Source organism: Papaver somniferum, unplaced genomic scaffold (genome assembly GCF_003573695.1).
Source record: "Papaver somniferum cultivar HN1 unplaced genomic scaffold, ASM357369v1 unplaced-scaffold_81, whole genome shotgun sequence".
In the NCBI taxonomy this organism is placed as follows: Eukaryota; Viridiplantae; Streptophyta; class Magnoliopsida; order Ranunculales; family Papaveraceae; genus Papaver; species Papaver somniferum.
This window is the reverse complement of record NW_020651082.1, coordinates 984,603-1,007,861: the sequence shown is the minus strand read 5'-3', so window position 1 is coordinate 1,007,861 and position 23,259 is coordinate 984,603. Positions and strand designations below refer to the sequence as shown.

Sequence of the window (23,259 nt, the reverse complement as noted above, 5' to 3'; positions counted from 1 at the left end):
AAAAGTAATCACAAAAATTCTTCGTCTCAGACTCTTGTGATTCCGAAATAACTTTTCCTGTTAATCAGTAGGGTTATTGTGAGGTGACTAATATTTTTTAGGCTGCTCTTCGGGAGTATAAGACCGGATTGTTAGTTGGTTGTTGTTCACCTTGATTTTATCAAAAGACGGAACAAAAAACTGAATAAAGAATAGACATATCTGTGAGAGACAGATTTGTTTATAAGTCTTCGACTTTGGGTCGTATCAACTCTTAGTTGTTGGTGAGATCAGCTAAGGGAATCAAGTGCGCAGAACTCGGCGTGGTTCTAGAGGCGTAAGGAACACGACTGTACCTTAATCGGTGTGAGACTTGGTTAGGGCTCAACTATATTTAATTCCGAAGATAACTTGTAGTAGGCTAGAGTTTGCAGCGGCTTAATACAGCGTGGTGTTCAATCTGGACTAGGTCCTTGGATTTTTCTGGATTTGCGATTTCCTCGTTAACAAAATTTCTGGTGTCTGTGTTATTTCTTTTCCGTATTATATTTTTATATAAGTGAAATATCACATGTTGTGCGTAGTTCAGTCAGTTGATAAATCCTACCTTGTTTGTTGGATATTGATTGACACTTGGCCATTTGTCTTTGGTACCGTCCAAGTTATTTCTCATATCAATCAGGCTCGCAGATTTCTATCTGTTTGATTTTCTGATTGTATTGAGAAAGAGATATAAACTCTTTGATATAATTCTTGATTGAGTCTCGCTTTTAAGTTGGCGCTTGGCAGGTCCGGAAAGGTGTCTAAAAATGATGCGATGAAAACGGGCCTACAGTAATACCGCAAGTGCACGGTCGTCAGTTGTAGCTCGTGCAAGTACGGGTCGATCCACAGAGATCGGGTGTGTTTTGGAATGTTTCTAGCTCTTTGGGTTCCTAAATTTGCTTTGGGCTTAGAAGCCTTTTGGAAGTGTTGGGCTTAATGGGTTTGGTTTTTTAGCAATGAAATACTTTAGGTCTTGGGCCTGTGAAATGAACTGAGCCTTGGGCTCAATTATCTTTGAAGTGCAAATGGGCTTTGGGCCTTTGATTGAGTTTTGGGCTCAATTTCACCTTAACAGTGAAATGGTCTTTCACAGTAATTGGGCTTTGGTTTTGGTCTGCTGATGAGCCCAAGTTGTGCTCTGGGCTTGGTTACTGAGTTAGGCTTTGGGCTTAACTGGGCTTCAAAGGCTCTTGGGAGTGAACTGAGCTTTTGGGCTCAGTTGGTTGGATCTTTAGTTAGGCCTTTGGGGAGGAAGCAGCAGGAGAAGAAGTGGCAGGGCAGCAGCAGCCTGGCAAGACTGCATAGCAGAAGGGCAGCAGCAGCAGAAGTGGCAGCAACAGCTGCAGCAGTGCAGGAGAAAGAGGTGCAGGGCAAGTGCAACAGCAACAGCAGAAGGGGAGGCAGCAGCAGCTGCAGCTGCTCAAGCTGTGCACAGCAGCACAAAGGAGCACACGGCAGGGGAGAACAAATAGCAGCAAGGGTCTAAGCCACAGAAAACAGTGCAAGCAAAGATGAACAATAAGCAACAGAAAACAACACAAGAATGAACCAAGGCCTAAGGCCAAGGGCAGAGATGTGGGCAAATAATCAAGGGCAGTGAAAGAGAATATACCAAAGAACACTGGGGATTTGATTCCACCATCTAACCTATCTAGGCAGTGTTACTTATGAACTAAAATCTTGTCCCCAATGGACCTAGGTTAAGGTTCAAGCCTGCCTATGGTCCAAGGCTGCATTAGTGGAAGATAATTAGCTTAATTCACTAGCATCACCCCTAGCATTGAGTGTCTGTTTAAGGCACACTCAATCACAGGTGATGTTTGATCCCTAACTTCATTACTTCCCTATTTCAGTTACATGTGGATGGTTAAGTCCCTAAATTCTCTAGTTCACCCCTAGCATTGAGTGTCTTCTTACAGCACACTCAATCACAGGTGACTTCAATCACCAAGAACATTAACATCCTAATTCAATTATACCTACAAGAATGTTCACTAAGTTCTTTCTACCCAACAAGGTTTTCAGGCTTCATCTAAGCCCCAACTGATGATCTAGAACATGTTGACAGTGAATAACATGGCAAGAAATTAACAGTGACATTTAACATTTAACAGAACAAAGCAAGAAATTAACATGTGAACACACACAAACATCTAACACATTAACAGGAGACAAATACAATCATAAGCATAACAGGAAATTGAACTGAACATGAAATTGAAATTGAGTTGTAAACTGAAAATTAACAGGACATGAGAGTCCTGGATGTAGGCTAGTCCAAACATGCTTTCTAACACAACCCATAGGGCTATTTATAGTCACAGACCCAAATTCCCTAAATTACCTAATTCCCCCAAAATTAGGGTTTGTTCTTCCCCAAATTACAAAAATTGAAATTAGGTTTTACCTAATCACTGATAGCACTCAATAGCTTCGACCCAATCTTCCTTGTCATCTTCTCTTGCTTCCCATACCTCCAATTGATCTATATCATCAACTAATTTCACCAACTCACTCTTAGGGTTCAGTGGTGAGAGAATGGGCGAAATTAGTTGTTTGATAGAGATTAGAACGTGGTATAGGTGATGGGTCGAGTGTGTATGATGGTGGAGGTGTGGTGGTGGCAGTGGAGTTGGTGGTGATGATGGTGGTGCGGTGGCGGACATGGTTTGCAGCAGGGTGATGGTTCTGCAGAGGGGTGGGTGGAGGAGAAGGTCGAATGGTTGGGAGAAGGGGTTGTTTGGTTAGGTGGATGGTGCTCGGTCACTAGGGTGTGAGGCGGGTGTATCTAGTTTTGATGTTCTGTGACTCTGAGCTGCGAGATGCGAAGATGGTAGGTAGATCGGACGGTGATGCGGAGGCAAGCTATGAGCGACCGTTGGATTATATGATACAACAAAATGAACGGTACTTGATGGAGTGAGGTACTGTAGTGTGAGGCGGAGATATCAAACTTCGATGCACAGCAAGGGAGCGACCGTTGGATTCAACTACCATCTAATCTGAAGGCTTGGAATTTCAGCGCTGTGGTGCTCGGCAGAGACATCAGATTTTGATGCTCTATGAAGGAGCGACCGTCGGATGCTTCTGAGAAATGATCTGATGGCTGAGAACGGAGGCGCTTTTGTGTGTAGAAAATGAGGTTGTGCGCACCATTCTTCGCGGTTTCCTTGCGTAATTTCTCCCGGCTTTTCACTACTTTTCTGCTCTTTTCGCTCCGCGACTCATCCGAACTTTATTTACTACCTAAAAATGCAAAATTAATTAATAAAAATATTTATTCTTGAAAACAATGAAAATACAGAATATGGGATAAAATGTAGAATTAATGCATAAAAGATGAGTTAAAATGCCAACAAAAAGGGATAAATATATACAATATTTGGCACTCATCAAATACCCCCAAACCTGAATTTTACTTGTCCTCAAGTAAAACAAAACTAAGGAAATCCTAACTATACCACTGTCGCTGGTCTCTCGAATGCATTTAGCGTATGCACTAAGCCTTTTAAACCACTAAGTGTCCCTAGTGGACGAGTGGAAGTCTCGTGAAGGTTTACCAGAGGTGTGCCTACAAAACCTAAGGACAAAATATAAGCTCATATTCCATCAAACGTGACATGTGCAAAACAGTTAAGCTCACAGCAAAATGGAGATGTCAATCTAGCTATCGAAGGCACAATCCTAGCACTGATAACAAATAAGGACATGTGATAAGAGTGTAAAGTGTATCTACACATGTGTAAAGAAAGATCTGAAGTCATGACTACTAATCACCAAGAGATAGTTTCTCAGGCTAAGAACTGAGGTCGAAATCTAGCTAGCTGTCCGGACTTTACGAGAATTGTGAATGAGTTGGAGGTATTTCACAATTTCTCGTGTTGTACATCAATGGCATACACCCTCCTTGCTTATTACAACAAAAATAACTCTTTACATGACTCTTATTTACATTGACTATCTCTTTTATTTTTGGAACAAGAGATGATGGAATTGATAAATACTTGATTTTTTTGGTATTTTTCTGATATTTTTTTTCTGAATATATACATCGTTTTTTTTTTTTTTTTTTTTTTTTTTTTTTTGTAAGGAAGAACTTTTGATACATGTACAAAAAGAAACAAAAGATTACATGACACTTTGCAAGAGGTAGCCCTTTTTGATGCACCCAGTTAAATTCGATGGTTGTCTTTCTTAATGTAACCTCCATCTTCTATCCCAACCAACCAAAGAACAAGCTAGTCCAGTTTCGTTCAGTATTCTAAAGTGATTGGCAATCGTAACTTCCTATCCAACACCTTGAAGATCGAGGCCATACATGTATTGGTAGATCGTGCGCGTGCAAATTTCTTATCACTATGTGAATTGTGCTAGAATCAGGGTGCCTAAATATCTAGACTAAGACTCCTAATAAAAATACATATTTGCACAAGAGTCAACATTTCAAGGTAAATGAGCTCCATTTTTATGATTTTTTTCATTTTTTTAATTTTTTTGGAATTTTTGACTTTTTAATTTTTTTGGAATTTTTCAATTTTTTCAAAAAGAAGAAGGAGTTCGTTTTTAATTATAGCAAATTATCATGGCATCTACTCTATACCCCCAAACCTAAACTAAACATTGTCCTCAATGTTTCAAAATATGGAAAGAATTATAAAATGCAACATATGGAAAGGGACATGCTGAGTAGAGTAAAAGGAGAGAGAATACCCGATTTCGGCGAAAGCAGAATTAAAACTCCGTTATTCAAGACAAACAATCCAACATATTTCAGCCGAGAGCATATTGGATTAGAAAAATATATACAAAAGGAACAAAAGGGTTTTTTAAGAGATTTTAACTACTGGATTATATACAAAACAATTCACCATACACTAACAATCTAAAGAGTTGAGGATCAACCCAAAAGACGAAGTGTAGACATTTCAACAGCTTCACACAATAATAACAGGAAAGAAATGCAAGTGAAACTGTGAAACAAAATGAGCTACCCCCAAACCTGGATTTTACAGAAGATATAGTTTTGAAAACAAAATCGTGCAGTTTCGGGGGTTCATCATGCAAAAGGTCTAGCTCGAAATGAACTGTGCTAGGGACGGGCAAACATGCTAATTCCAACTGTGGTTCCTCAAATGTATTATATTTGGATGAAAAATAGTCCAAGAGGACTTGGGAAGCACACAGTTCCAAACCTAGGTTAGGAATTTTCAGAAAAATTGGTTTGACAATATGGGTACAAACCAAATCTAGGTTGGGTGGAAGGCCAACAGATTGTGACTCATGTAGGAGAATAGGTATATCATTATCAATCAAATCAAAATCTCCTAAATCATCTACACATGTCACATCATGCTCACAATCATCAATCACATTGGCAAGTTCACACTCAGAATCATCAACATCATCAACAAATTTATTCTCATGCATCGGCAAATCAGGAGAAATATCACAATGTGACCTAGGTAGAGAATCAGACACATCAAATATATTTTCATGCATATTAGTGTCTACAGAAGATTCAACTATTCCTATGTCATGCTCATCTTCACAGAATAATTGTACGAATCCCATGTCAATATCAAAATCATATGAATTACAATGAGTATTAGAAAGAACAACATTCATGAAGGTCGAGGGCGAGAAGCCATATGTTATTGAACCAACAGGTTCCACAATATTTTCATGTTCTTCTAACATATCATCATAATCATCATAATCATCATCATGGTAGCATGCATATTGGTCCTCATTAACAGTGGTGGTGTCATTAGTCGATTCATGCTCCTCTAAATTAGGTTCATATTCAACATTATTTTCATGAATGGGACTAGACACTTCATTAGGGACAACATACATTTCCTCATGAATTTCCTCCTTTTGTCGGTGAAGCAAAATCTGATCTAAATGTGCATGAATTCGTGCTGTAGATCTATCATAATCTTGCTTACAGAGTCTTAAAGCTTCTGTGGTGGAGTCTAAATTCATGGGAGTACAAAATTCTTCATGTTCAAATTGTGGTGAATGGTACATGTGTGCATGGTCATTAGGGTCTACAAAATATTGATCGCAACCCTCAAAGGATTGATTATGGTCCCAATGACTACCATTCTCACAATTCATGGGCATTTCATACATTGGATTTTCTCTAGATGGCCTAAAATTATGCAAAATATGACAATGCTCAACAGGGTGGTCTAAACTACCACATGCGGGACATGCATAGATTTCAGGTTGCCTAAGAAAATTAGATGTGACAGATTCCTCATGTGATTGCATTTCTAAAGCTGTGATTCGAGCTTCTAGTTGATCCATAAGTGATGACTGGGTGAGTGAGGCACTAGCAAAATGTTCGTTTTCACGTTGCGATGAATGATGCATGTATGAATAGTCAGTAGGGTTCATGTATTGTGGCTCGGGACTTTGAAAATGTCCATAATAATTCCTATGACTATTGACATCATGGTCCGTGGAAGGTTCATAACGTGAAGTTTGTCCATAAGCAAGTTCTCTAAGAGTTTTATTTCCATCTCCAGGAGCAGACCAAAATCCAGACATGATTGGCTCAAAAGCTAAGTAACTATGTTACAAAGCCCAAAATTTGGTTTTTAAAGGGTTTGGATTTTTGGGAAAATTTTGGTTTTGATGGGCTATAAAAGAAAAGTTTGGTTTAAAATGGGAGCAAAAGAAAATTTTAATTTTAATTTTTTTTTTTTTTTTTTTTTTTTTTTTTTAAGAAAAATTTAAGAAAATAAAATTTGGTTTTTAAAATGGGAGCAAGCCCACTGTGCAAGCCTCTAATGGAATGGAATGAAGGCTGCGGCCTACGAAAATCCAAGTTTTAATTTTGAAAGTTTAATTTGGCCCAGTTGGTTAAGGCCCGACGTTTGTTTTAAAACTTTGGTTTCGAGGTCCACTCTTGAGTGGAAGCAAGTCCACAATCAGTTATAAGCTCAGCTGGGTTTAAACCCAGAGTCCAAAATACAAGTCCAATGGAGGAATTTAAACAAGCCCACACAAAATAAATACAAGCCCACAAATTAAACAACAAGCCCAAAAATAAATTATTACAAACCCAAATAAAAAAATAAAAAGCCCAAAAAATTGGGTTAATTATTACAAGCCCACAATTAAAAATTGGAAGCCCACAGGTTGGGTTCTCTCAATTGAATGGGTTTAGGCTTACCTTTGTAGCACAGCCCAGCTGCTCTGATATTGTTGCAAAAACCCAGTTGGGTTTTGGTTCTTTTCCTTGGTGGCGTCCCAGCAGAGGAAAAACAGGTTCAGAATCAGCAGGTCCAACAGCAAATGAAATGAAGCAGATGCAGATGCAAATGCTATGAAATGAAATGCAAAAATAGCTAAGAAAAACACAGATAAAACACAGCACCGGTCCCCGGCAGCGGCGCCAAAAACTTGGCAGGTCCGGAAAGGTGTCTAAAAATGATGCGATGAAAACGGGCCTACAGTAATACCGCAAGTGCACGGTCGTCAGTTGTAGCTCGTGCAAGTACGGGTCGATCCACAGAGATCGGGTGTGTTTTGGAATGTTTCTAGCTCTTTGGGTTCCTAAATTTGCTTTGGGCTTAGAAGCCTTTTGGAAGTGTTGGGCTTAATGGGTTTGGTTTTTTAGCAATGAAATACTTTAGGTCTTGGGCCTGTGAAATGAACTGAGCCTTGGGCTCAGTTATCTTTGAAGTGCAAATGGGCTTTGGGCCTTTGATTGAGCTTTGGGCTCAATTTCACCTTAACAGTGAAATGGTCTTTCACAGTAATTGGGCTTTGGTTTTGGTCTGCTGATGAGCCCAAGTTGTGCTCTGGGCTTGGTTACTGAGTTAGGCTTTGGGCTTAACTGGGCTTCAAAGGCTCTTGGGAGTGAACTGAGCTTTTGGGCTCAGTTGGTTGGATCTTTAGTTAGGCCTTTGGGGAGGAAGCAGCAGGAGAAGAAGTGGCAGGGCAGCAGCATCCTGGCAAGACTGCATAGCAGAAGGGCAGCAGCAGCAGAAGTGGCAGCAACAGCTGCAGCAATGCAGGAGAAAGAGGTGCAGGGCAAGTGCAACAGCAACAGCAGAAGGGGAGGCAGCAGCAGCTGCAGCTGCTCAAGCTGTGCACAGCAGCACAAAGGAGCACACGGCAGGGGAGAACAAATAGCAGCAAGGGTCTAAGCCACAGAAAACAGTGCAAGCAAAGATGAACAATAAGCAACAGAAAACAACACAAGAATGAACCAAGGCCTAAGGCCAAGGGCAGAGATGTGGGCAAATAATCAAGGGCAGTGAAAGAGAATATACCAAAGAACACTGGGGATTTGATTCCACCATCTAACCTATCTAGGCAGTGTTACTTATGAACTAAAATCTTGTCCCCAATGGACCTAGGTTAAGGTTCAAGCCTGCCTATGGTCCAAGGCTGCATTAGTGGAAGATAATTAGCTTAATTCACTAGCATCACCCCTAGCATTGAGTGTCTGTTTAAGGAACACTCAATCACAGGTGATGTTTGATCCCTAACTTCATTACTTCCCTATTTCAGTTACATGTGGATGGTTAAGTCCCTAAATTCTCTAGTTCACCCCTAGCATTGAGTGTCTTCTTACAGCACACTCAATCACAGGTGACTTCAATCACCAAGAACATTAACATCCTAATTCAATTATACCTACAAGAATGTTCACTAAGTTCTTTCTACCCAACAAGGTTTTCAGGCTTCATCTAAGCCCCAACTGATGATCTAGAACATGTTGACAGTGAATAACATGGCAAGAAATTAACAGTGACATTTAACATTTAACAGAACAAAGCAAGAAATTAACATGTGAACACACACAAACATCTAACACATTAACAGGAGACAAATACAATCATAAGCATAACATGAAATTGAACTGAACATGAAATTGAAATTGAGTTGTAAACTGAAAATTAACAGGACATGAGAGTCCTGGATGTAGGCTAGTCCAAACATGCTTTCTAACACAACCCATAGGGCTATTTATAGTCACAGACCCAAATTCCCTAAATTACCTAATTCCCCCAAAATTAGGGTTTGTTCTTCCCCAAATTACAAAAATTGAAATTAGGTTTTACCTAATCACTGATAGCACTCAATAGCTTCGACCCAATCTTCCTTGTCATCTTCTCTTGCTTCCCATACCTCCAATTGATCTATATCATCAACTAATTTCACCAACTCACTCTTAGGGTTCAGTGGTGAGAGAATGGGCGAAATTAGTTGTTTGATAGAGATTAGAACGTGGTATAGGTGATGGGTCGAGTGTGTATGATGGTGGAGGTGTGGTGGTGGCAGTGGAGTTGGTGGTGATGATGGTGGTGCGGTGGCGGACATGGTTTGCAGCAGGGTGATGGTTCTGCAGAGGGGTGGGTGGAGGAGAAGGTCGAATGGTTGGGAGAAGGGGTTGTTTGGTTAGGTGGATGGTGCTCGGTCACTAGGGTGTGAGGCGGGTGTATCTAGTTTTGATGTTCTGTGACTCTGAGCTGCGAGATGCGAAGATGGTAGGTAGATCGGACGGTGATGCGGAGGCAAGCTATGAGCGACCGTTGGATTATATGATACAACAAAATGAACGGTACTTGATGGAGTGAGGTACTGTAGTGTGAGGCGGAGATATCAAACTTCGATGCACAGCAAGGGAGCGACCGTTGGATTCAACTACCATCTAATCTGAAGGCTTGGAATTTCAGCGCTGTGGTGCTCGGCAGAGACATCAGATTTTGATGCTCTATGAAGGAGCGACCGTCGGATGCTTCTGAGAAATGATCTGATGGCTGAGAACGGAGGCGCTTTTGTGTGTAGAAAATGAGGTTGTGCGCACCATTCTTCGCGGTTTCCTTGCGTAATTTCTCCCGGCTTTTCACTACTTTTCTGCTCTTTTCGCTCCGCGACTCATCCGAACTTTATTTACTACCTAAAAATGCAAAATTAATTAATAAAAATATTTATTCTTGAAAACAATGAAAATACAGAATATGGGATAAAATGTAGAATTAATGCATAAAAGATGAGTTAAAATGCCAACAAAAAGGGATAAATATATACAATATTTGGCACTCATCAGCGGTCTCAGAATTAAATTTAAGTTTAGTCCATACAGATTGTCGAACGAATTATTCGGTGTGGTTGTTATGCCCCCACTTTTTCAGAGTTCATTTGGTTTTCGTTGATTCTACAGAAGAGTTCTTAAGGAACATCTCTTTCCCCACAAAAGGTTATTAATTATGCATTAGGTACATGCTGTGTCCGTTGTTCACTTATAAATGTTTATTTCCGTTACAAATAGATACTCTAGTAACTATATTCCCATTTTTTCTAAAATTTCTAATATAAGGGCTCCTAAGATTTGGTTTTGAGGGATCCCATGGGTTCAAATGTCTTAAAATTGGATGAGGGGACCTAATATATATAACAAAAATACCCTTAGATAACTAACCTTCTTACCTAATTTAAATCTTATTAAAACCAAAAATTAAACCTAAACCAAAATAAATAAATAACGTCTCTTCCTCTTATTACTTGTTTTTTTGTATATATACTCCAATTACTCTCTGTATTTTATTTTTTTTCCTGGCTAAAATGGCTAGTTTTGTCTAAAAATATAGCCGTTGTCCCCTTGTGTATATAAAGATGATAGCCTATTCTATATCATACACTACTTTATTCAAATAAGTCTTTCTCCATTATTAATTTTTTCATGAAAAGATGTCAAATGCATCATGATCAATTCCCAATTCATTTGAATACATACTTAGAAGATGCAAACGAACTACTCCATCATCATTAACCACCAAATCAATTATTTCGATGGAAGAAGAGATTCACACAAAAAAAACAAAGAAATAACTGCAGAATCAAGTATAGCATCATCACATACTAAATATGTTACGGCTATGGAAAGATTTCTAAGCAAAATAAGGAAACAGATAACTCGAAAAGAAAGCACATCATCATCAAGTGATGCGATGGAAAAAGAAGAGGTACTCAAGGCAAAGAATCGAAGTCAATACAATACAACAACTATGGTATTCACTTTGTGTGATTGTCCATAGATATGAAATCGAGACGATACGAAAACAAAGTGATCACTTGATAATAGGTATGGTATTAAACCGAAACACTATAGGTACAATATTAAGTGACTAGGACTAACGTACGTATGTAATCTACTGCATTATAATAACAATTATAATGCAGAAATAAAGTAAATGACACAACAAGATTTTGTCAACGAGGAAACCGCAAATGCATAAAAACCCTGAGAACTGGTCCAGTTCTGAATACTCTCAAAATTAAGCCGCTATACAAAATCTAATACCAACTTCGTATGGTTGAGACTAAGTAGAACCCCTTGCTACTTAATTTCCTCAGTATCCCTGCGCATTCGACTTGTAGAGTTACGCATGTGAATAGCAAGTCCTTTGGATCTTATTCCAAACAGCAAAGGAAAAATTTGTTTGGTAACCACTCTAATCAATCTTTGCTATAAAGATATTGTTGAGTTGTTGACAAAAGCTCTTCCGTTTAAATGATAAACTCCTTTGTTGGGTTAAATCAATCTGAATCGGTAACTTAGATCCAGATTTACAAATATCAAATTAAGATACCGAAGAATACCAACAAATGATAGTTTCCGGTCAATGCGACTTTCGGATTAGATAAATCTAATCTAAGTCGGATCCTATCCGATCAAGGTTTGTGCACAAATATTCAAAAGATATGAAAACTTATAAGAAACACTTCTTCATATTCAAATCTTCTATTCTCTTTAAGTAGAAATAACCCGTTCCGTAATGGCACGGCATGAGACAAGATAATTTTTGGTTAGAATGATTTTAATAATTACCACACACTATGAGGTTTAATTCGACCCATGAGAACTTGTAGACATGAAATCTTAATCCAAATAATTATAACTTTGGTTACACTTAAATAATAGTTTAATAATTCCTCCCGGTAGTCTTTAGACTTCAAATAATAGTTTTTGATAAAAATTCTTCGTTGATCATTCTTTGAAGGACGAAATATGTATTTCTCCGTTGTGGTATTGAACTTAGAAAGCGAATAAAGTCCACCATGATGGAGCAATGTTACGAACTTCCAATATCAAATTCTTAGGGACGACGGTGTGCATGGTATCTTCCTGTGTTGGACGTCAAGATTGATTAGAATGCATGACTAATATTTTTATTTAAAATTAGTTTGATTTGGACCGAAATAAAAATATACTCACTTTTTGATCGATCATTAGTAAATCCAAAGCATTGACTTAGTTGGTCGCTATGAAATCGACATCATCCCATTTTCTGTCAACACGAAACTTGAGTACTACAGGTTTATTTTCATCGCAATTATGTAAAAAATGATTTGAAGGCGTCACTAATATTTTATTTTTTAAAAAAAATAGTTTAATTCGGATCAAAATAACAATATACTCAATTTTTCATCAATCATTAGTAAATTCAAAGTAGTGACTTCGTTGGTGAAATCAATCTCTTCCCATTTTATTGCAACACGGAACCTGAATACTGCAGGTTTGTTTTCATCGCAATCATGCATTCTCGAAAATAAATCAAACACGTTTTGGGCAACGGTTTTTGTAGGGCTGCGGCTAATCATGTTGGACATATACTTTTAAGCTAAACATTTCACCAAAAAAATAAGTTGGAATAAGTGAATGAGTTGGAAATGAGTGGAGTGAATGTGTGTGGTTGAAGAAATACACTCCTTTCTTTATACACTTCTCATTGATAATGTAATTAGGGACACATTCAATTTTTTGGACGTTTTTTCTTTTGGAATGGATTATTACGTGCTAGTCATAAAGGAGCAGACGTTTTGTTGCATACATACCTTAAAGCATGGACAATTTAAACTTATTTATGGGTAAGAAACTCTCTTAATCGTGGGAGGATAGTGATGGAGTAAATAGAGGATCCAAAGCAATTGAAAAAATTGGAATTAAAAGATGAGGAGATTTGTTTTTGGTCTAATAAAAAACGTTTCCTTTCTGAGATTCTTTCATTTTTGTTTGTGTTGTGGATCACTAAAAAAGAAAACATTATTGATTCCATCAGAAGACATTAAACATTTCCATAAAAATATTTTAAAAAAAAATGATTCGAGAAAAACGCATGCGCCATCAAAATTCACATTCATGAGTTTGGAGATTTATTCATCTGTAAGTTTTACTCTAGTAAGTGTGTAAATGGCATGGAAGCTCATAAGTTTCATTTTTCTTTTTCTTGGAATCAATTGATATGGTCACAGTTCATTTCACCATTTAGTTTCTATAATGTTATCTTTATACTTCAATTGCTTGGAAGAGGATAATCATGATTAATTGATTTTGCTTTCTGTTTTTTTTTTTTTTTGAGCTTAGCTTCTTCCTGTTTCTGTTGTTCTATTTTTCAATTGCTTGATCAGGATTTTTTTTTTCTTTTTCGAGTTTAGATTTTTTTTGTTTGTGCTGTAGATTTTGATCAAATTAGTCATGGCATTAAAATCTGATGCAAAGATAGCTGTGATCATGATCAAGAATAAAGGGTTCATCTGTCGATTGGAGAATAAATTTATTACAGATGCTAGAAAATGATTTTAAAGTTCTTTGTGCTTTGGGTTTTACATTGTAAATCTTTTTTTTCTTGCGGGATGATGAAAATAAGCTTATTCGATTTCCAAAATTAAAATTAGGCCCACGACATAAGGTTCAATCTTTTGTGAGTCATTTTTTGGATATATATATCCATTTGAACAATGAGTATCATGAAAATCATTAGTTGTATTTTTTGATTCTTCCCTTTACACAATGAGTACAATGAAAAGTATTTTTATTAATTTTAAAATTAATAATTGTTTGTATTTTGCAGGTTGTTAAAAGATGGCTAATTTTTATTTTTTTAAGATATGGTTCAAAGATTATTTTTTTAATTTTTTTTTTCAATGGTTGAAATATGGTTGTAACATCTATTTATTCACTTTATCTTCTTAATGGCATATTTATTTTTTCAGTTTATCAAGAGGGTTATTAATACCTCCATAATGGAAGAATGTTAAAACACCACATCTGCTAGATGTCTTTGGCTGGGATGAGACTGAGATGATCGGATCACTTGTTTGTCTCTCAAAATATCGTTCGTCCAAAACTCAAAAACCTATGCTGTTTTGTATTATAGATAACCTGCACAACACAACTTGAATCCTCTTATGATCAATCACACACAAAACAAATTCCGTTACCAATGGATTATCTTTAGACCCGAAAATGGTTTTAAAGATCTCGTCGATACTTTGATCTAGTTTGAGTGAGCCTTATATCATAAGAGAAGGTTCTCAAGAATAAACAAACTATGTGCAATCAAAGTTTCAACAACCGTTAGTCAATCAAATCAATAATCGAAAACTAAAATAACAATGCAATTATCTAGTTTCCCACCTACGGTACTCGTAGAGCTTATTGATCCCACAAAAGTATTTAAATGAGCGGTTGTAAGAGATTTCTCTTAATTAGGGTACTTTCCTCTCCGAATATACGACTCTACCAGAAAAAACTGGAATGAAATTTTGCTGGCTCTTAGAATAGTTTTCCAGAAATGCAGACTCAAGTATTTATAGACCAAGGTTCTTTGGACAATAAGGAAATTCCAAAACCGAAAACATTCTCAAGATATTAACATTAAAGTACTTACTTTCGGTTTTCCTATTTCCACTTAAATGCAAAAATCCTCATAATTTTTTTATTATTAGCGTATCACATTAATTAATAATATTTTCCAGAGGATATGCTTTAATTGTTAGCAACTAAAACATATATGATGAAAATCATAATCAAATGCTTTTCAATATTTCGGTATGGGATCTCCTTGAGCATCAAGGAACATCTTTGAACAATTAATGATAAGAATTATGTACACGTTCAAATGATGTTGATATCTAGAAGTTTTCTATTTAGAAAACCCAATTTGCAAATCGCACAAATCCTAAAGTGTACGTGACTATAGAAATTGGTTTTTCTTAAGGGAATCGGTTCTACCTTATAGAGATAATCAGGTAGGAACTGGTACTTCCTTATAAAAATAATTAGGTAGCTTGTGACCGGTTACGTCTTGCTCCACAAAGTAGCTTGTGACCGGTTACACCTTTCTTCCCAATGTAGGTTGTGACCGGTTACACCATGCTTCCCAATATAGGTTGTGACTGGTTATACCTTATAAATATAACTAGGTAGGAACCGGTACTACTCTATAAAAATAATTAGGTGGGATCGTTTATACCTTGTCACACAATATAGGCTATGATCGGTTATACCTTGATTCCCTACATAAAGTTAAAATTGGTTATACCTTGTCATTTTTCAGGTATTCGGAGTAATACTTGCACGTCTCAACATTCTTAGACTTTCTAGTTTAACCTAAACGAAGTTGACTCTAGTATTTAATCAAGCGACTCTAGATGAGTTTTGGTACTAAAATATGACAACCAAACTTGACATACCATGGGTTCAATCTTCGAGATATGCTCTAAAGGATGTTGAGGAATAGACCTAATGGGTCAACAATTATTACATAGTCAAGGATCTTCCCGAAGAACATCAAAACGAGAGTATATTTTGGATCCAAATTGCATTGGGTCTTTGCGTTCCAAAGATGGACGGTAAGTACAAGAAATCACGCCATGATTAGCGACCCAATTACATTTGTTCGAGGACGATTCACGTTAAGAAACTGTGTTGCAAGGACAACGAGTTTCTCGATAGGCACATAGACGTCAGGTTTGCGGAACATGATGCTTATACCAAATGGAGAGGATATCATTTTTTATCATTTCGAAGCCGCATTGATAGTTGAATATCGTACTAAAAAATAGAGAAATTTCATGTTGTGCACTTACAAAATCAACGTGGTCGTCTAGTACCATTTTAGTTTATTGTCGCAATGTATTAAGTTTGAATTTTAATAGTTTATTACAATAGGTACATGTTATATTATATGTAATACGATTGTAGCATTAAAATTGTCTATCTTCCTATAACTTATTTCAGCAACAATCGGATTATAAGTGAATTCCAAAAGTTGGATTCTGAATATTTTCCAGGTCATGTTGTCTTTTGCAACCAGAATTGGTTTTGCAACTTAAAGTCCGATTCTGAATATTTCACAGGGATAAATAACCCATAATCAGTCTTTATGACCATCAATGTAAACCGATTGTTGTGTACATTTCATGATATAACCAAAAAATAAATCACTTTCATTAATTAAGATTGGTTCAAACTTCAACATACAATATAAGAAAATACAACCATCCGATAGTCCATGTTCTTAACCAATTCAAAACATTCATTCCAACACTTGGAGATCAATCACTTGGTTCGGTGCGACCAATTCTTCCCATAGCTTCATGTTGGGCTCCTATTTCTTCAACCATTCCATAGTGATCTCTCAGATGGAGGTAATGGACAATCATCATGTAGCCTAAGACCGATATAATGTAAGTTGTTGTGGTTGAACATAACAACTATTCTTTTAGTGATTCATCCCAAATAGTGTATTTTGGGGCGAATGTAAGATATGTTCGCTGACTAAATAAATGAACAACACAACTAAATGTTTCCGCCAAGAGGTGACCACATAGCGGTATCTTTATCCAGTACTTTCTATTAATTGGTTTGTTCCTCTATGGAACATGTACTTGTGCAACCCTTTTATCCAATTTCACTTCCTTATCTCTGCTATTTCCTTCCCTCATTATTGAAATGTAAAACTCCTTATCTTCCTGTAGGCGCAAGGACATCATCTTTCCGAAATACTGGCATTGGGTTAGGTTCTCATCATCTGCAAAGCTTATATGGCCTATTTGTTCCGACGCTACGTGATAACCACAATTTTCGTCGCATCCACGTCGTCGGTAGATAACACGGAGGTCTTAATGATTGCAAGGAATTTTGAATAATATTCCTCGAATATCATGTAACATGTATTATGTGGTTTACCTCGTGCATTCCTAGGAGTTTCTCCATTGACAAGAGGGTCGCTTAGAGTCATCACAAATTTCATTTTCCTTGCTTGTTGTTTCAATGATGGTCCCATCGGTACACGTCTTATACTCGCTTGGATTTCTTGGGAAGGAATGATTGGATTCTCATGTTGAGAAGGAACAATTGGGTAATTTGTCTTGACTTGAGTGCTACTTGTCTCACTTTCTCTTTTCCTAGGTCGACCCCTCTTATTTATTGTCGAAGCATATTCATCCTCATGTTGGGAAAGGACTATTGGATCCTTTATCTTGACTTGAGTGCTACTTGTCCCACTTTCTCCCTTCTTTGGTTGACCCCTTTTCTTTTGAATCGATACCTCTTTATACTTAGCATCCTCATGATCATGTAGGAAAAGGTTTCTATGGGTACTCATCACAAACTTATACCCTTTCCTTTCTTGCAGCCTATCCATATTGGTAAGTGGTCTACCTGTCAGAGGTAGCACCATTGGTTCAAATACCGGTACCATATGGGGGTTAGCGATGAGTTTCAAATCGTGCACCAAATTTTTTCATGCCAAACCATCCTTCTTAGTGTATTTCTCGATTTTTTTGGATATCCGTGTCTACAAAGGACTCGGATAGAGCTTCGGTAGGTGGTGGTGTGAAAGTTAGTTGCTTCCAAAATGGATCAATGATATCAAATAGAATCCCATGGCGGTACCTAGCAATCATGTGGCGACATGAGAGTCCCAAGGCCGCCATTGTCATACATGAACATACAATCTTCTTGCTCCCCATCTCCTTTTCCTCATAAAACTTGTAATCCTCAATAACAAAAATGATTGCCCAGTGAGACACTCTATAACTTAACCTTTAATCAACATATAGTAATCCTTGTAGGAGGTCAACACTTTCATCCCACTATCTTCCACCTGGCTTGTTATCTTGACGATGTCATTAAGAGTGTATTTATGGATTGCTTCTTACACTATAACTATATTGTTTTGACTTCCTCTGAGCAAGCTCTTCAAACGTCCATGAGACCCTTCGACGATACTTGTCGCCTCGTTATTGTATTGCTTATGTTGGTAAGTGCATGGATACAAATTTTTTTCCTTGTACGGATCTAACAATTCCTGCAAACAATAAACCACACATTTTTCGTAGCTTTTTTTTTCCATATAAAACTCTCGATATTAGATTAAACTCGGCCTTGGACATTAAATGTACCATTGAATCCCAATGATGTTCAAAATCCTCCCACTTTAGCCCATTCTTTTCATACTATTTTTTCTTCTTCTCATCATCTCGTTGTTCCGGAGTTAGTTTCTTTAGACGGTTATCTTCGGTCTTCTCACGAGTAGTACTTTTATGTGGCTTTGTATTTAGGGTATGACCCCTACAATTACTTCTAATATTTCATTATATGTGCCATGTGCAAAGAAAATGATTAGCGTCTGGAAAAACCACCGCTGTGGCATTCATTAGAGCTTGGTCCTTATCTGTCACTATGATCACCGGAGTTTGATCACCACGGTATATCTTCTTTAACGTCTCTAACATCCAAATAAAACTCACATCATTCTCTCGGTCCATAAATTCCCATGCCACAGTGAAAGTTCGCTTATCGGAAGTGTGGAAAGCAATCTTTAACAACGACATGTTGTACTTGTTTGTCTTGTATTTATAATCTATCAACAAAACTTGATAGAAGCATTAGTATAATTTGATCATCTCTGGATGCACCAAGAAAATACGAACCACTTTGCCTTCCACTATCTGCTTACTCATTGTGTATCCGTGTTGGTCGTCTAACCAATGGGATTGTTCCATGATCGCTCTACCATCATACCTTCCTCCATAAAGCTGTTCTTCCGCGTAAATTTTCCTTAAAATGGATAAGTTATTCTTATCATCCTCCTTAATCTTCCTAAGGATGTCACTTGGTCTACATGCTTTCATAGGATTTATCGTTTCGAGTTGATGAGGTTTTATCCCAATAAATGGAAGCGTGTCCAATGATGGATTCTGGATCACATTGATTATGACAACCATTCATCACTTTATAGAGATTATATACAACATCGTTGGTTCTATTGAATATAATCTTAAATGAGCATCCAAACTTCTTTGATTTAGTCATATAGGTCTTAGCCGTCTTCTTAACATACCGTCTGTCTTTTGCCCAGTGACTTTCTTGCGTTCCACCTCTCTCGCGAACAATTTAAATGATCACGATTTGAATGACGGCCTAAAACTAACACGCATTTTATCTCCATGCCCTTGTCCAACAACCATTGCTTCGCATCGTCCTTCCCTTTCCATTCCAAATCAGTGTAATGGTGGGAAGAGGTATCAGGCCCCATCTGAGATACTGGTTCTGGTTGGTCTTCGAGAGCGTTTCAATAATCTACAAAATATATCATCAAGTCAAGGAATAACGTCATACGAGTAACAGTCGGGCACATAGATTGTTGGAAATCGGTTTTCCAAAGTTTGTGCATAGACCGATTGTTAACTTGATGAATTTATTCCAAAATTTCCCAAAAACTACAATCAATTCATTTTGTGTGACATGTAATCCGGTTCTTGTATGGGTTGGAAATGCATTCTCCTGTAACATTTGGTCTCCACAATCGGATTACACATAAACAAAAAATGCCCGATCGTACAATTTGTGTTTTTTCAAAAATATCCAGGTGAAAGAATCAGTGTATGTACACCACCCACAAAAATCGATTTTTTCACCTACCAATACTGCCTAAATTGTGCAATAATCGGTCTTCGTGGTTATTAACAAGGGACGATTATGGCTCCATTTCTGCGTTGAAACTCAAAATTCGGTATCTGCAACAAAATAATCAAATTTTATCATGTTTTTGTAACTATGAGCTGCATTACAACCCATTAGAACTCATAACTGACCGGTATAAGAATTTTGATCTTCATTTTCCCGCTCATGGTGTTCTTTTTCTTCAATGAGGTTCTCACTTAGGATTTGATTAACACTGTCTTGTTCTTTAACAAATAACCCAACTCGGTAGGATCAAAATCATCATGATCTAATGCATCCAAGTCTTCATCACTACCAGAGTCTTCATCATCGCTATAATGCTTCATTTTTTATAACAAAATCACAAACCCTGATTTTGCATCTTCTTTTTTTTCCAAACTTGAAAGAATAAATGAATAATGAATTTCTACTCTAACTCTAAAAATATAATCAAATCCAAACACTAATTAACTAACTTATCTACTCCCTCCGTCCCTTTTTAATAGGCTGGTTTCTACAAATAAATGTTTCAAAAAAATAGGCTGGTTTCCTAATTGGGAAAGTCAAATGTTACTTTAATTTTTTGGGGCCACTTTTCTTTTAACTTCTTTTGATGACAAGTGTCATGTGGACCATCTCACTATACTTCTTTTGCTGACATGTTTCATGGAGACCATTTCACTTCACTTCTTTTATTGACAAGTGTCATAAGGACCACTTTCAATGATCGGTTCTCTTAATTTCCTTAAATTTCTCAGAAAACAAAACTAATCTATTAAAAAGAAACGGACGGAGTACTAACTTAATTAACCACAACTAATGAATAAGAGTATTTTAACCATTATCATAATTATTTGGCTAAGATGTTATTAGAATTACTTCAAAATGCCAAATTTTGTTTCCTAGACTTCTAGTCATAGGCCCCAGATAAACACATAAGCCCAAGATATCTCGGCTTTACAAAAAAAAAAAAAGAAAACGCTAAGTATCAAGAACTCATGTCTATTTAATATATATTTTTTTTCGGCTATTGTGGCCAGTATCTTGTCGCCACCACCATGGTTCGTACAATGTTGAAAACCATTAGTATCTTGTCGCCCAGTAACGGATCCCAATGTCAATATAATCATTAGCTTCATTATGTCAATGTATAACCATTAGTTGGCCAATAGGAACAAACATATACACTATTTAATATTTGCATCTCAACTTCAGGCTCATCAAGCAATCTCGAAAACATAAGCAATTTGGGGGCATATCAAATTCTATATAAGAAAAACCATCGTTCGTCATTGGAATGGTACACAATTCGTAGCACATTAGCAGTCATGTTGTTTTGAATTTTCAGTGTTCTGCTGTCTTATGAACGATTAACAAAGGAAAATGATTATCGTGCTAGGACGGAAGCTAATGGCCAACTAATGAAGGCTCTTCATTATTGGCCTAGCAATAATAATGGGGTTTAGTGCTCACCCACGACCTTTAATTAAATCCATCAACTATAATCATTAAACTTGACCAATTATCCAATCCCGTCCTCCAGATGCCTATATAAACAAGCCATCTAAAATCCTTCGTAAACCAGCAAGTTCGCCTGTTATCCATAACTCATAAAGTAGCTTGTACTTTCATTTTCTCTGTTTACCATCATTTTATCTTGATTTTTTTTTTTAATATTATTATGGCTTTGAAGGTACATGGACTTGAAAAATCGATGCCAACGGCATCTATCATGCTTTGCCTAGCAGAGAAAGGCCTAAACTTCGAGTTTGTACATGTTGATCTCTCCCAGGGGGAACACAAATCCCATCCGTTTCTGTCAAAAAATGTTGGTACCTTTTAACCCTTCATTGATTCATTGTTGTTTTAAATTATTATCTCTTTATTTTACGTAATCACTACCTTGATTGTCATTTTTAACAGCCATTTGGAAAGATTCCGGTATTTCAAGATGGACCTATCACACTTTTTGGTGAGTATCTTCTGCATGAAGACGTACGTTGGTTTGAAAAAATATGTTGCATTTTTTGTTGTTGTTCATCAATTCTAGTTTTGCTAACATTGTAATTCTGGCCAGAATCTCGAGCGATCACCGGATACATAGCTCACAAATACAAGGATATTGGTACGGATCTGTTCAGACATGATAACATCGAAGAAGCTGCGATGGTTGGAGTGTGGATAGAAGTTGAATCACAACATTTCAGCCCTCCAACTACTGCTATCATTTTTGAAATGTTTATCGGGCCTCTTTTTGGCCACACAACTGACCAGTCAGTCGTGGATCTCAATATTGAGAAGCTCGATAAGGTGTTTGATGTTTATGAAGCTAGACTTGGCAACTCTAAGTACCTTGCATGTGACTCGTTCTCACTTGCGGATCTTCATCACCTAACTTACATTTACTACCTAATGAAGATTGCTCCTTGTGCCGATCTAATCAATTCTAGGCCTCATGTTAAGGCATGGTGGCACGACATTTCAGCTAGACCATCCTTTGTTAAGGTTGCCCAAGGACTTACTTTGGGTGAATGATATGGAAGTCAAAGAACATGAACTGATTGATTGTGTGCAACGAAAAGTTGATGGCCTTTTTTAATTGCATTACTTCTTTCTTATGTTTCTTATTGTTTTTTTTGTTTCAATTGTGACGATTTAAATTTTAATTTGCTCTCAGTGTCATTTTTGATTGAATTATGATTATTACCGAGTCACATCAATATGCTCTTTATTTTCGGCGCAAATTCTTGGAAGCATGCATTTATATTAATAGAAGGTTAAATTATAATTTCGCGTGAATATGTGGTATCCATAGAGTTATGGAAAATAATCTGCTAATAAAAAATGGGATTGTCGGGCCCCAAATTTTAGTTGATAAATTTCCCATTTGATTTCCACCTGCCACATGTTGGCCAAGACATATGGTACCTGATTTCCTTGTCAGTAATTGTGTTGGATAGCAACTTGCGGAATCTGTTGTAGTCTATTTTTTATTTCATCGATCATCCCTGAAATGTACCAAGGGAGAGTAGTGAGAGAACTGATGAAGCGAAGTAGGTTCTCTGAATCCGTCTCGAAGAAAACTTTTGGCCATTGTCTTTCCGTTGATGTTCAAGATGCTGACCCCATGTTTCTGCGCTTAAGACAATCGTAATTCCCAAGGGTTAGGCTAAGGCCATCAGAGGTCGCGTCTCAGAATCCCTGCAAATGAAACCCGCCCCTGCAAAACCTTGGTGGTCCCTGGTCGCCCCGTCTGTGTTAATCACCACCAACTTTTTCGTTCGGACCTATGAGACAAAAACCTAATACAATTGCAAGTAAACCAACTTTATGACTCTTTGAAAATATGTATATACGGTTTATTGTTCTTGTACAATCAAAAAGATACGTGAACCTGATTGTGTACAAGAACTCTTGGACAATCTCAAAAATCAAATCCAAGATAACCTAGTACCGTAAAAGTGCGTGAACCAAAT

The 23,259-nt window shown here is 37.2% G+C and overlaps 1 protein-coding gene across 1 annotated transcript; it reads left to right on the top strand.

Annotated features, from left to right (window-relative positions):
• The first annotated feature begins 21,381 nt into the window (after positions 1 to 21,381).
• LOC113345327 (glutathione S-transferase F13-like) lies at positions 21,382 to 22,480 on the top strand. The gene is made up of 3 exons (XM_026589114.1): positions 21,382 to 21,611; positions 21,707 to 21,755; positions 21,861 to 22,480. The coding sequence occupies exons 1-3, from the start codon at positions 21,465 to 21,467 to the stop codon at positions 22,316 to 22,318; spliced, it is 654 nt and encodes a 217-aa protein (XP_026444899.1). The 5' UTR covers positions 21,382 to 21,464; the 3' UTR covers positions 22,319 to 22,480.
• The last annotated feature ends 779 nt before the right edge of the window (positions 22,481 to 23,259 follow it).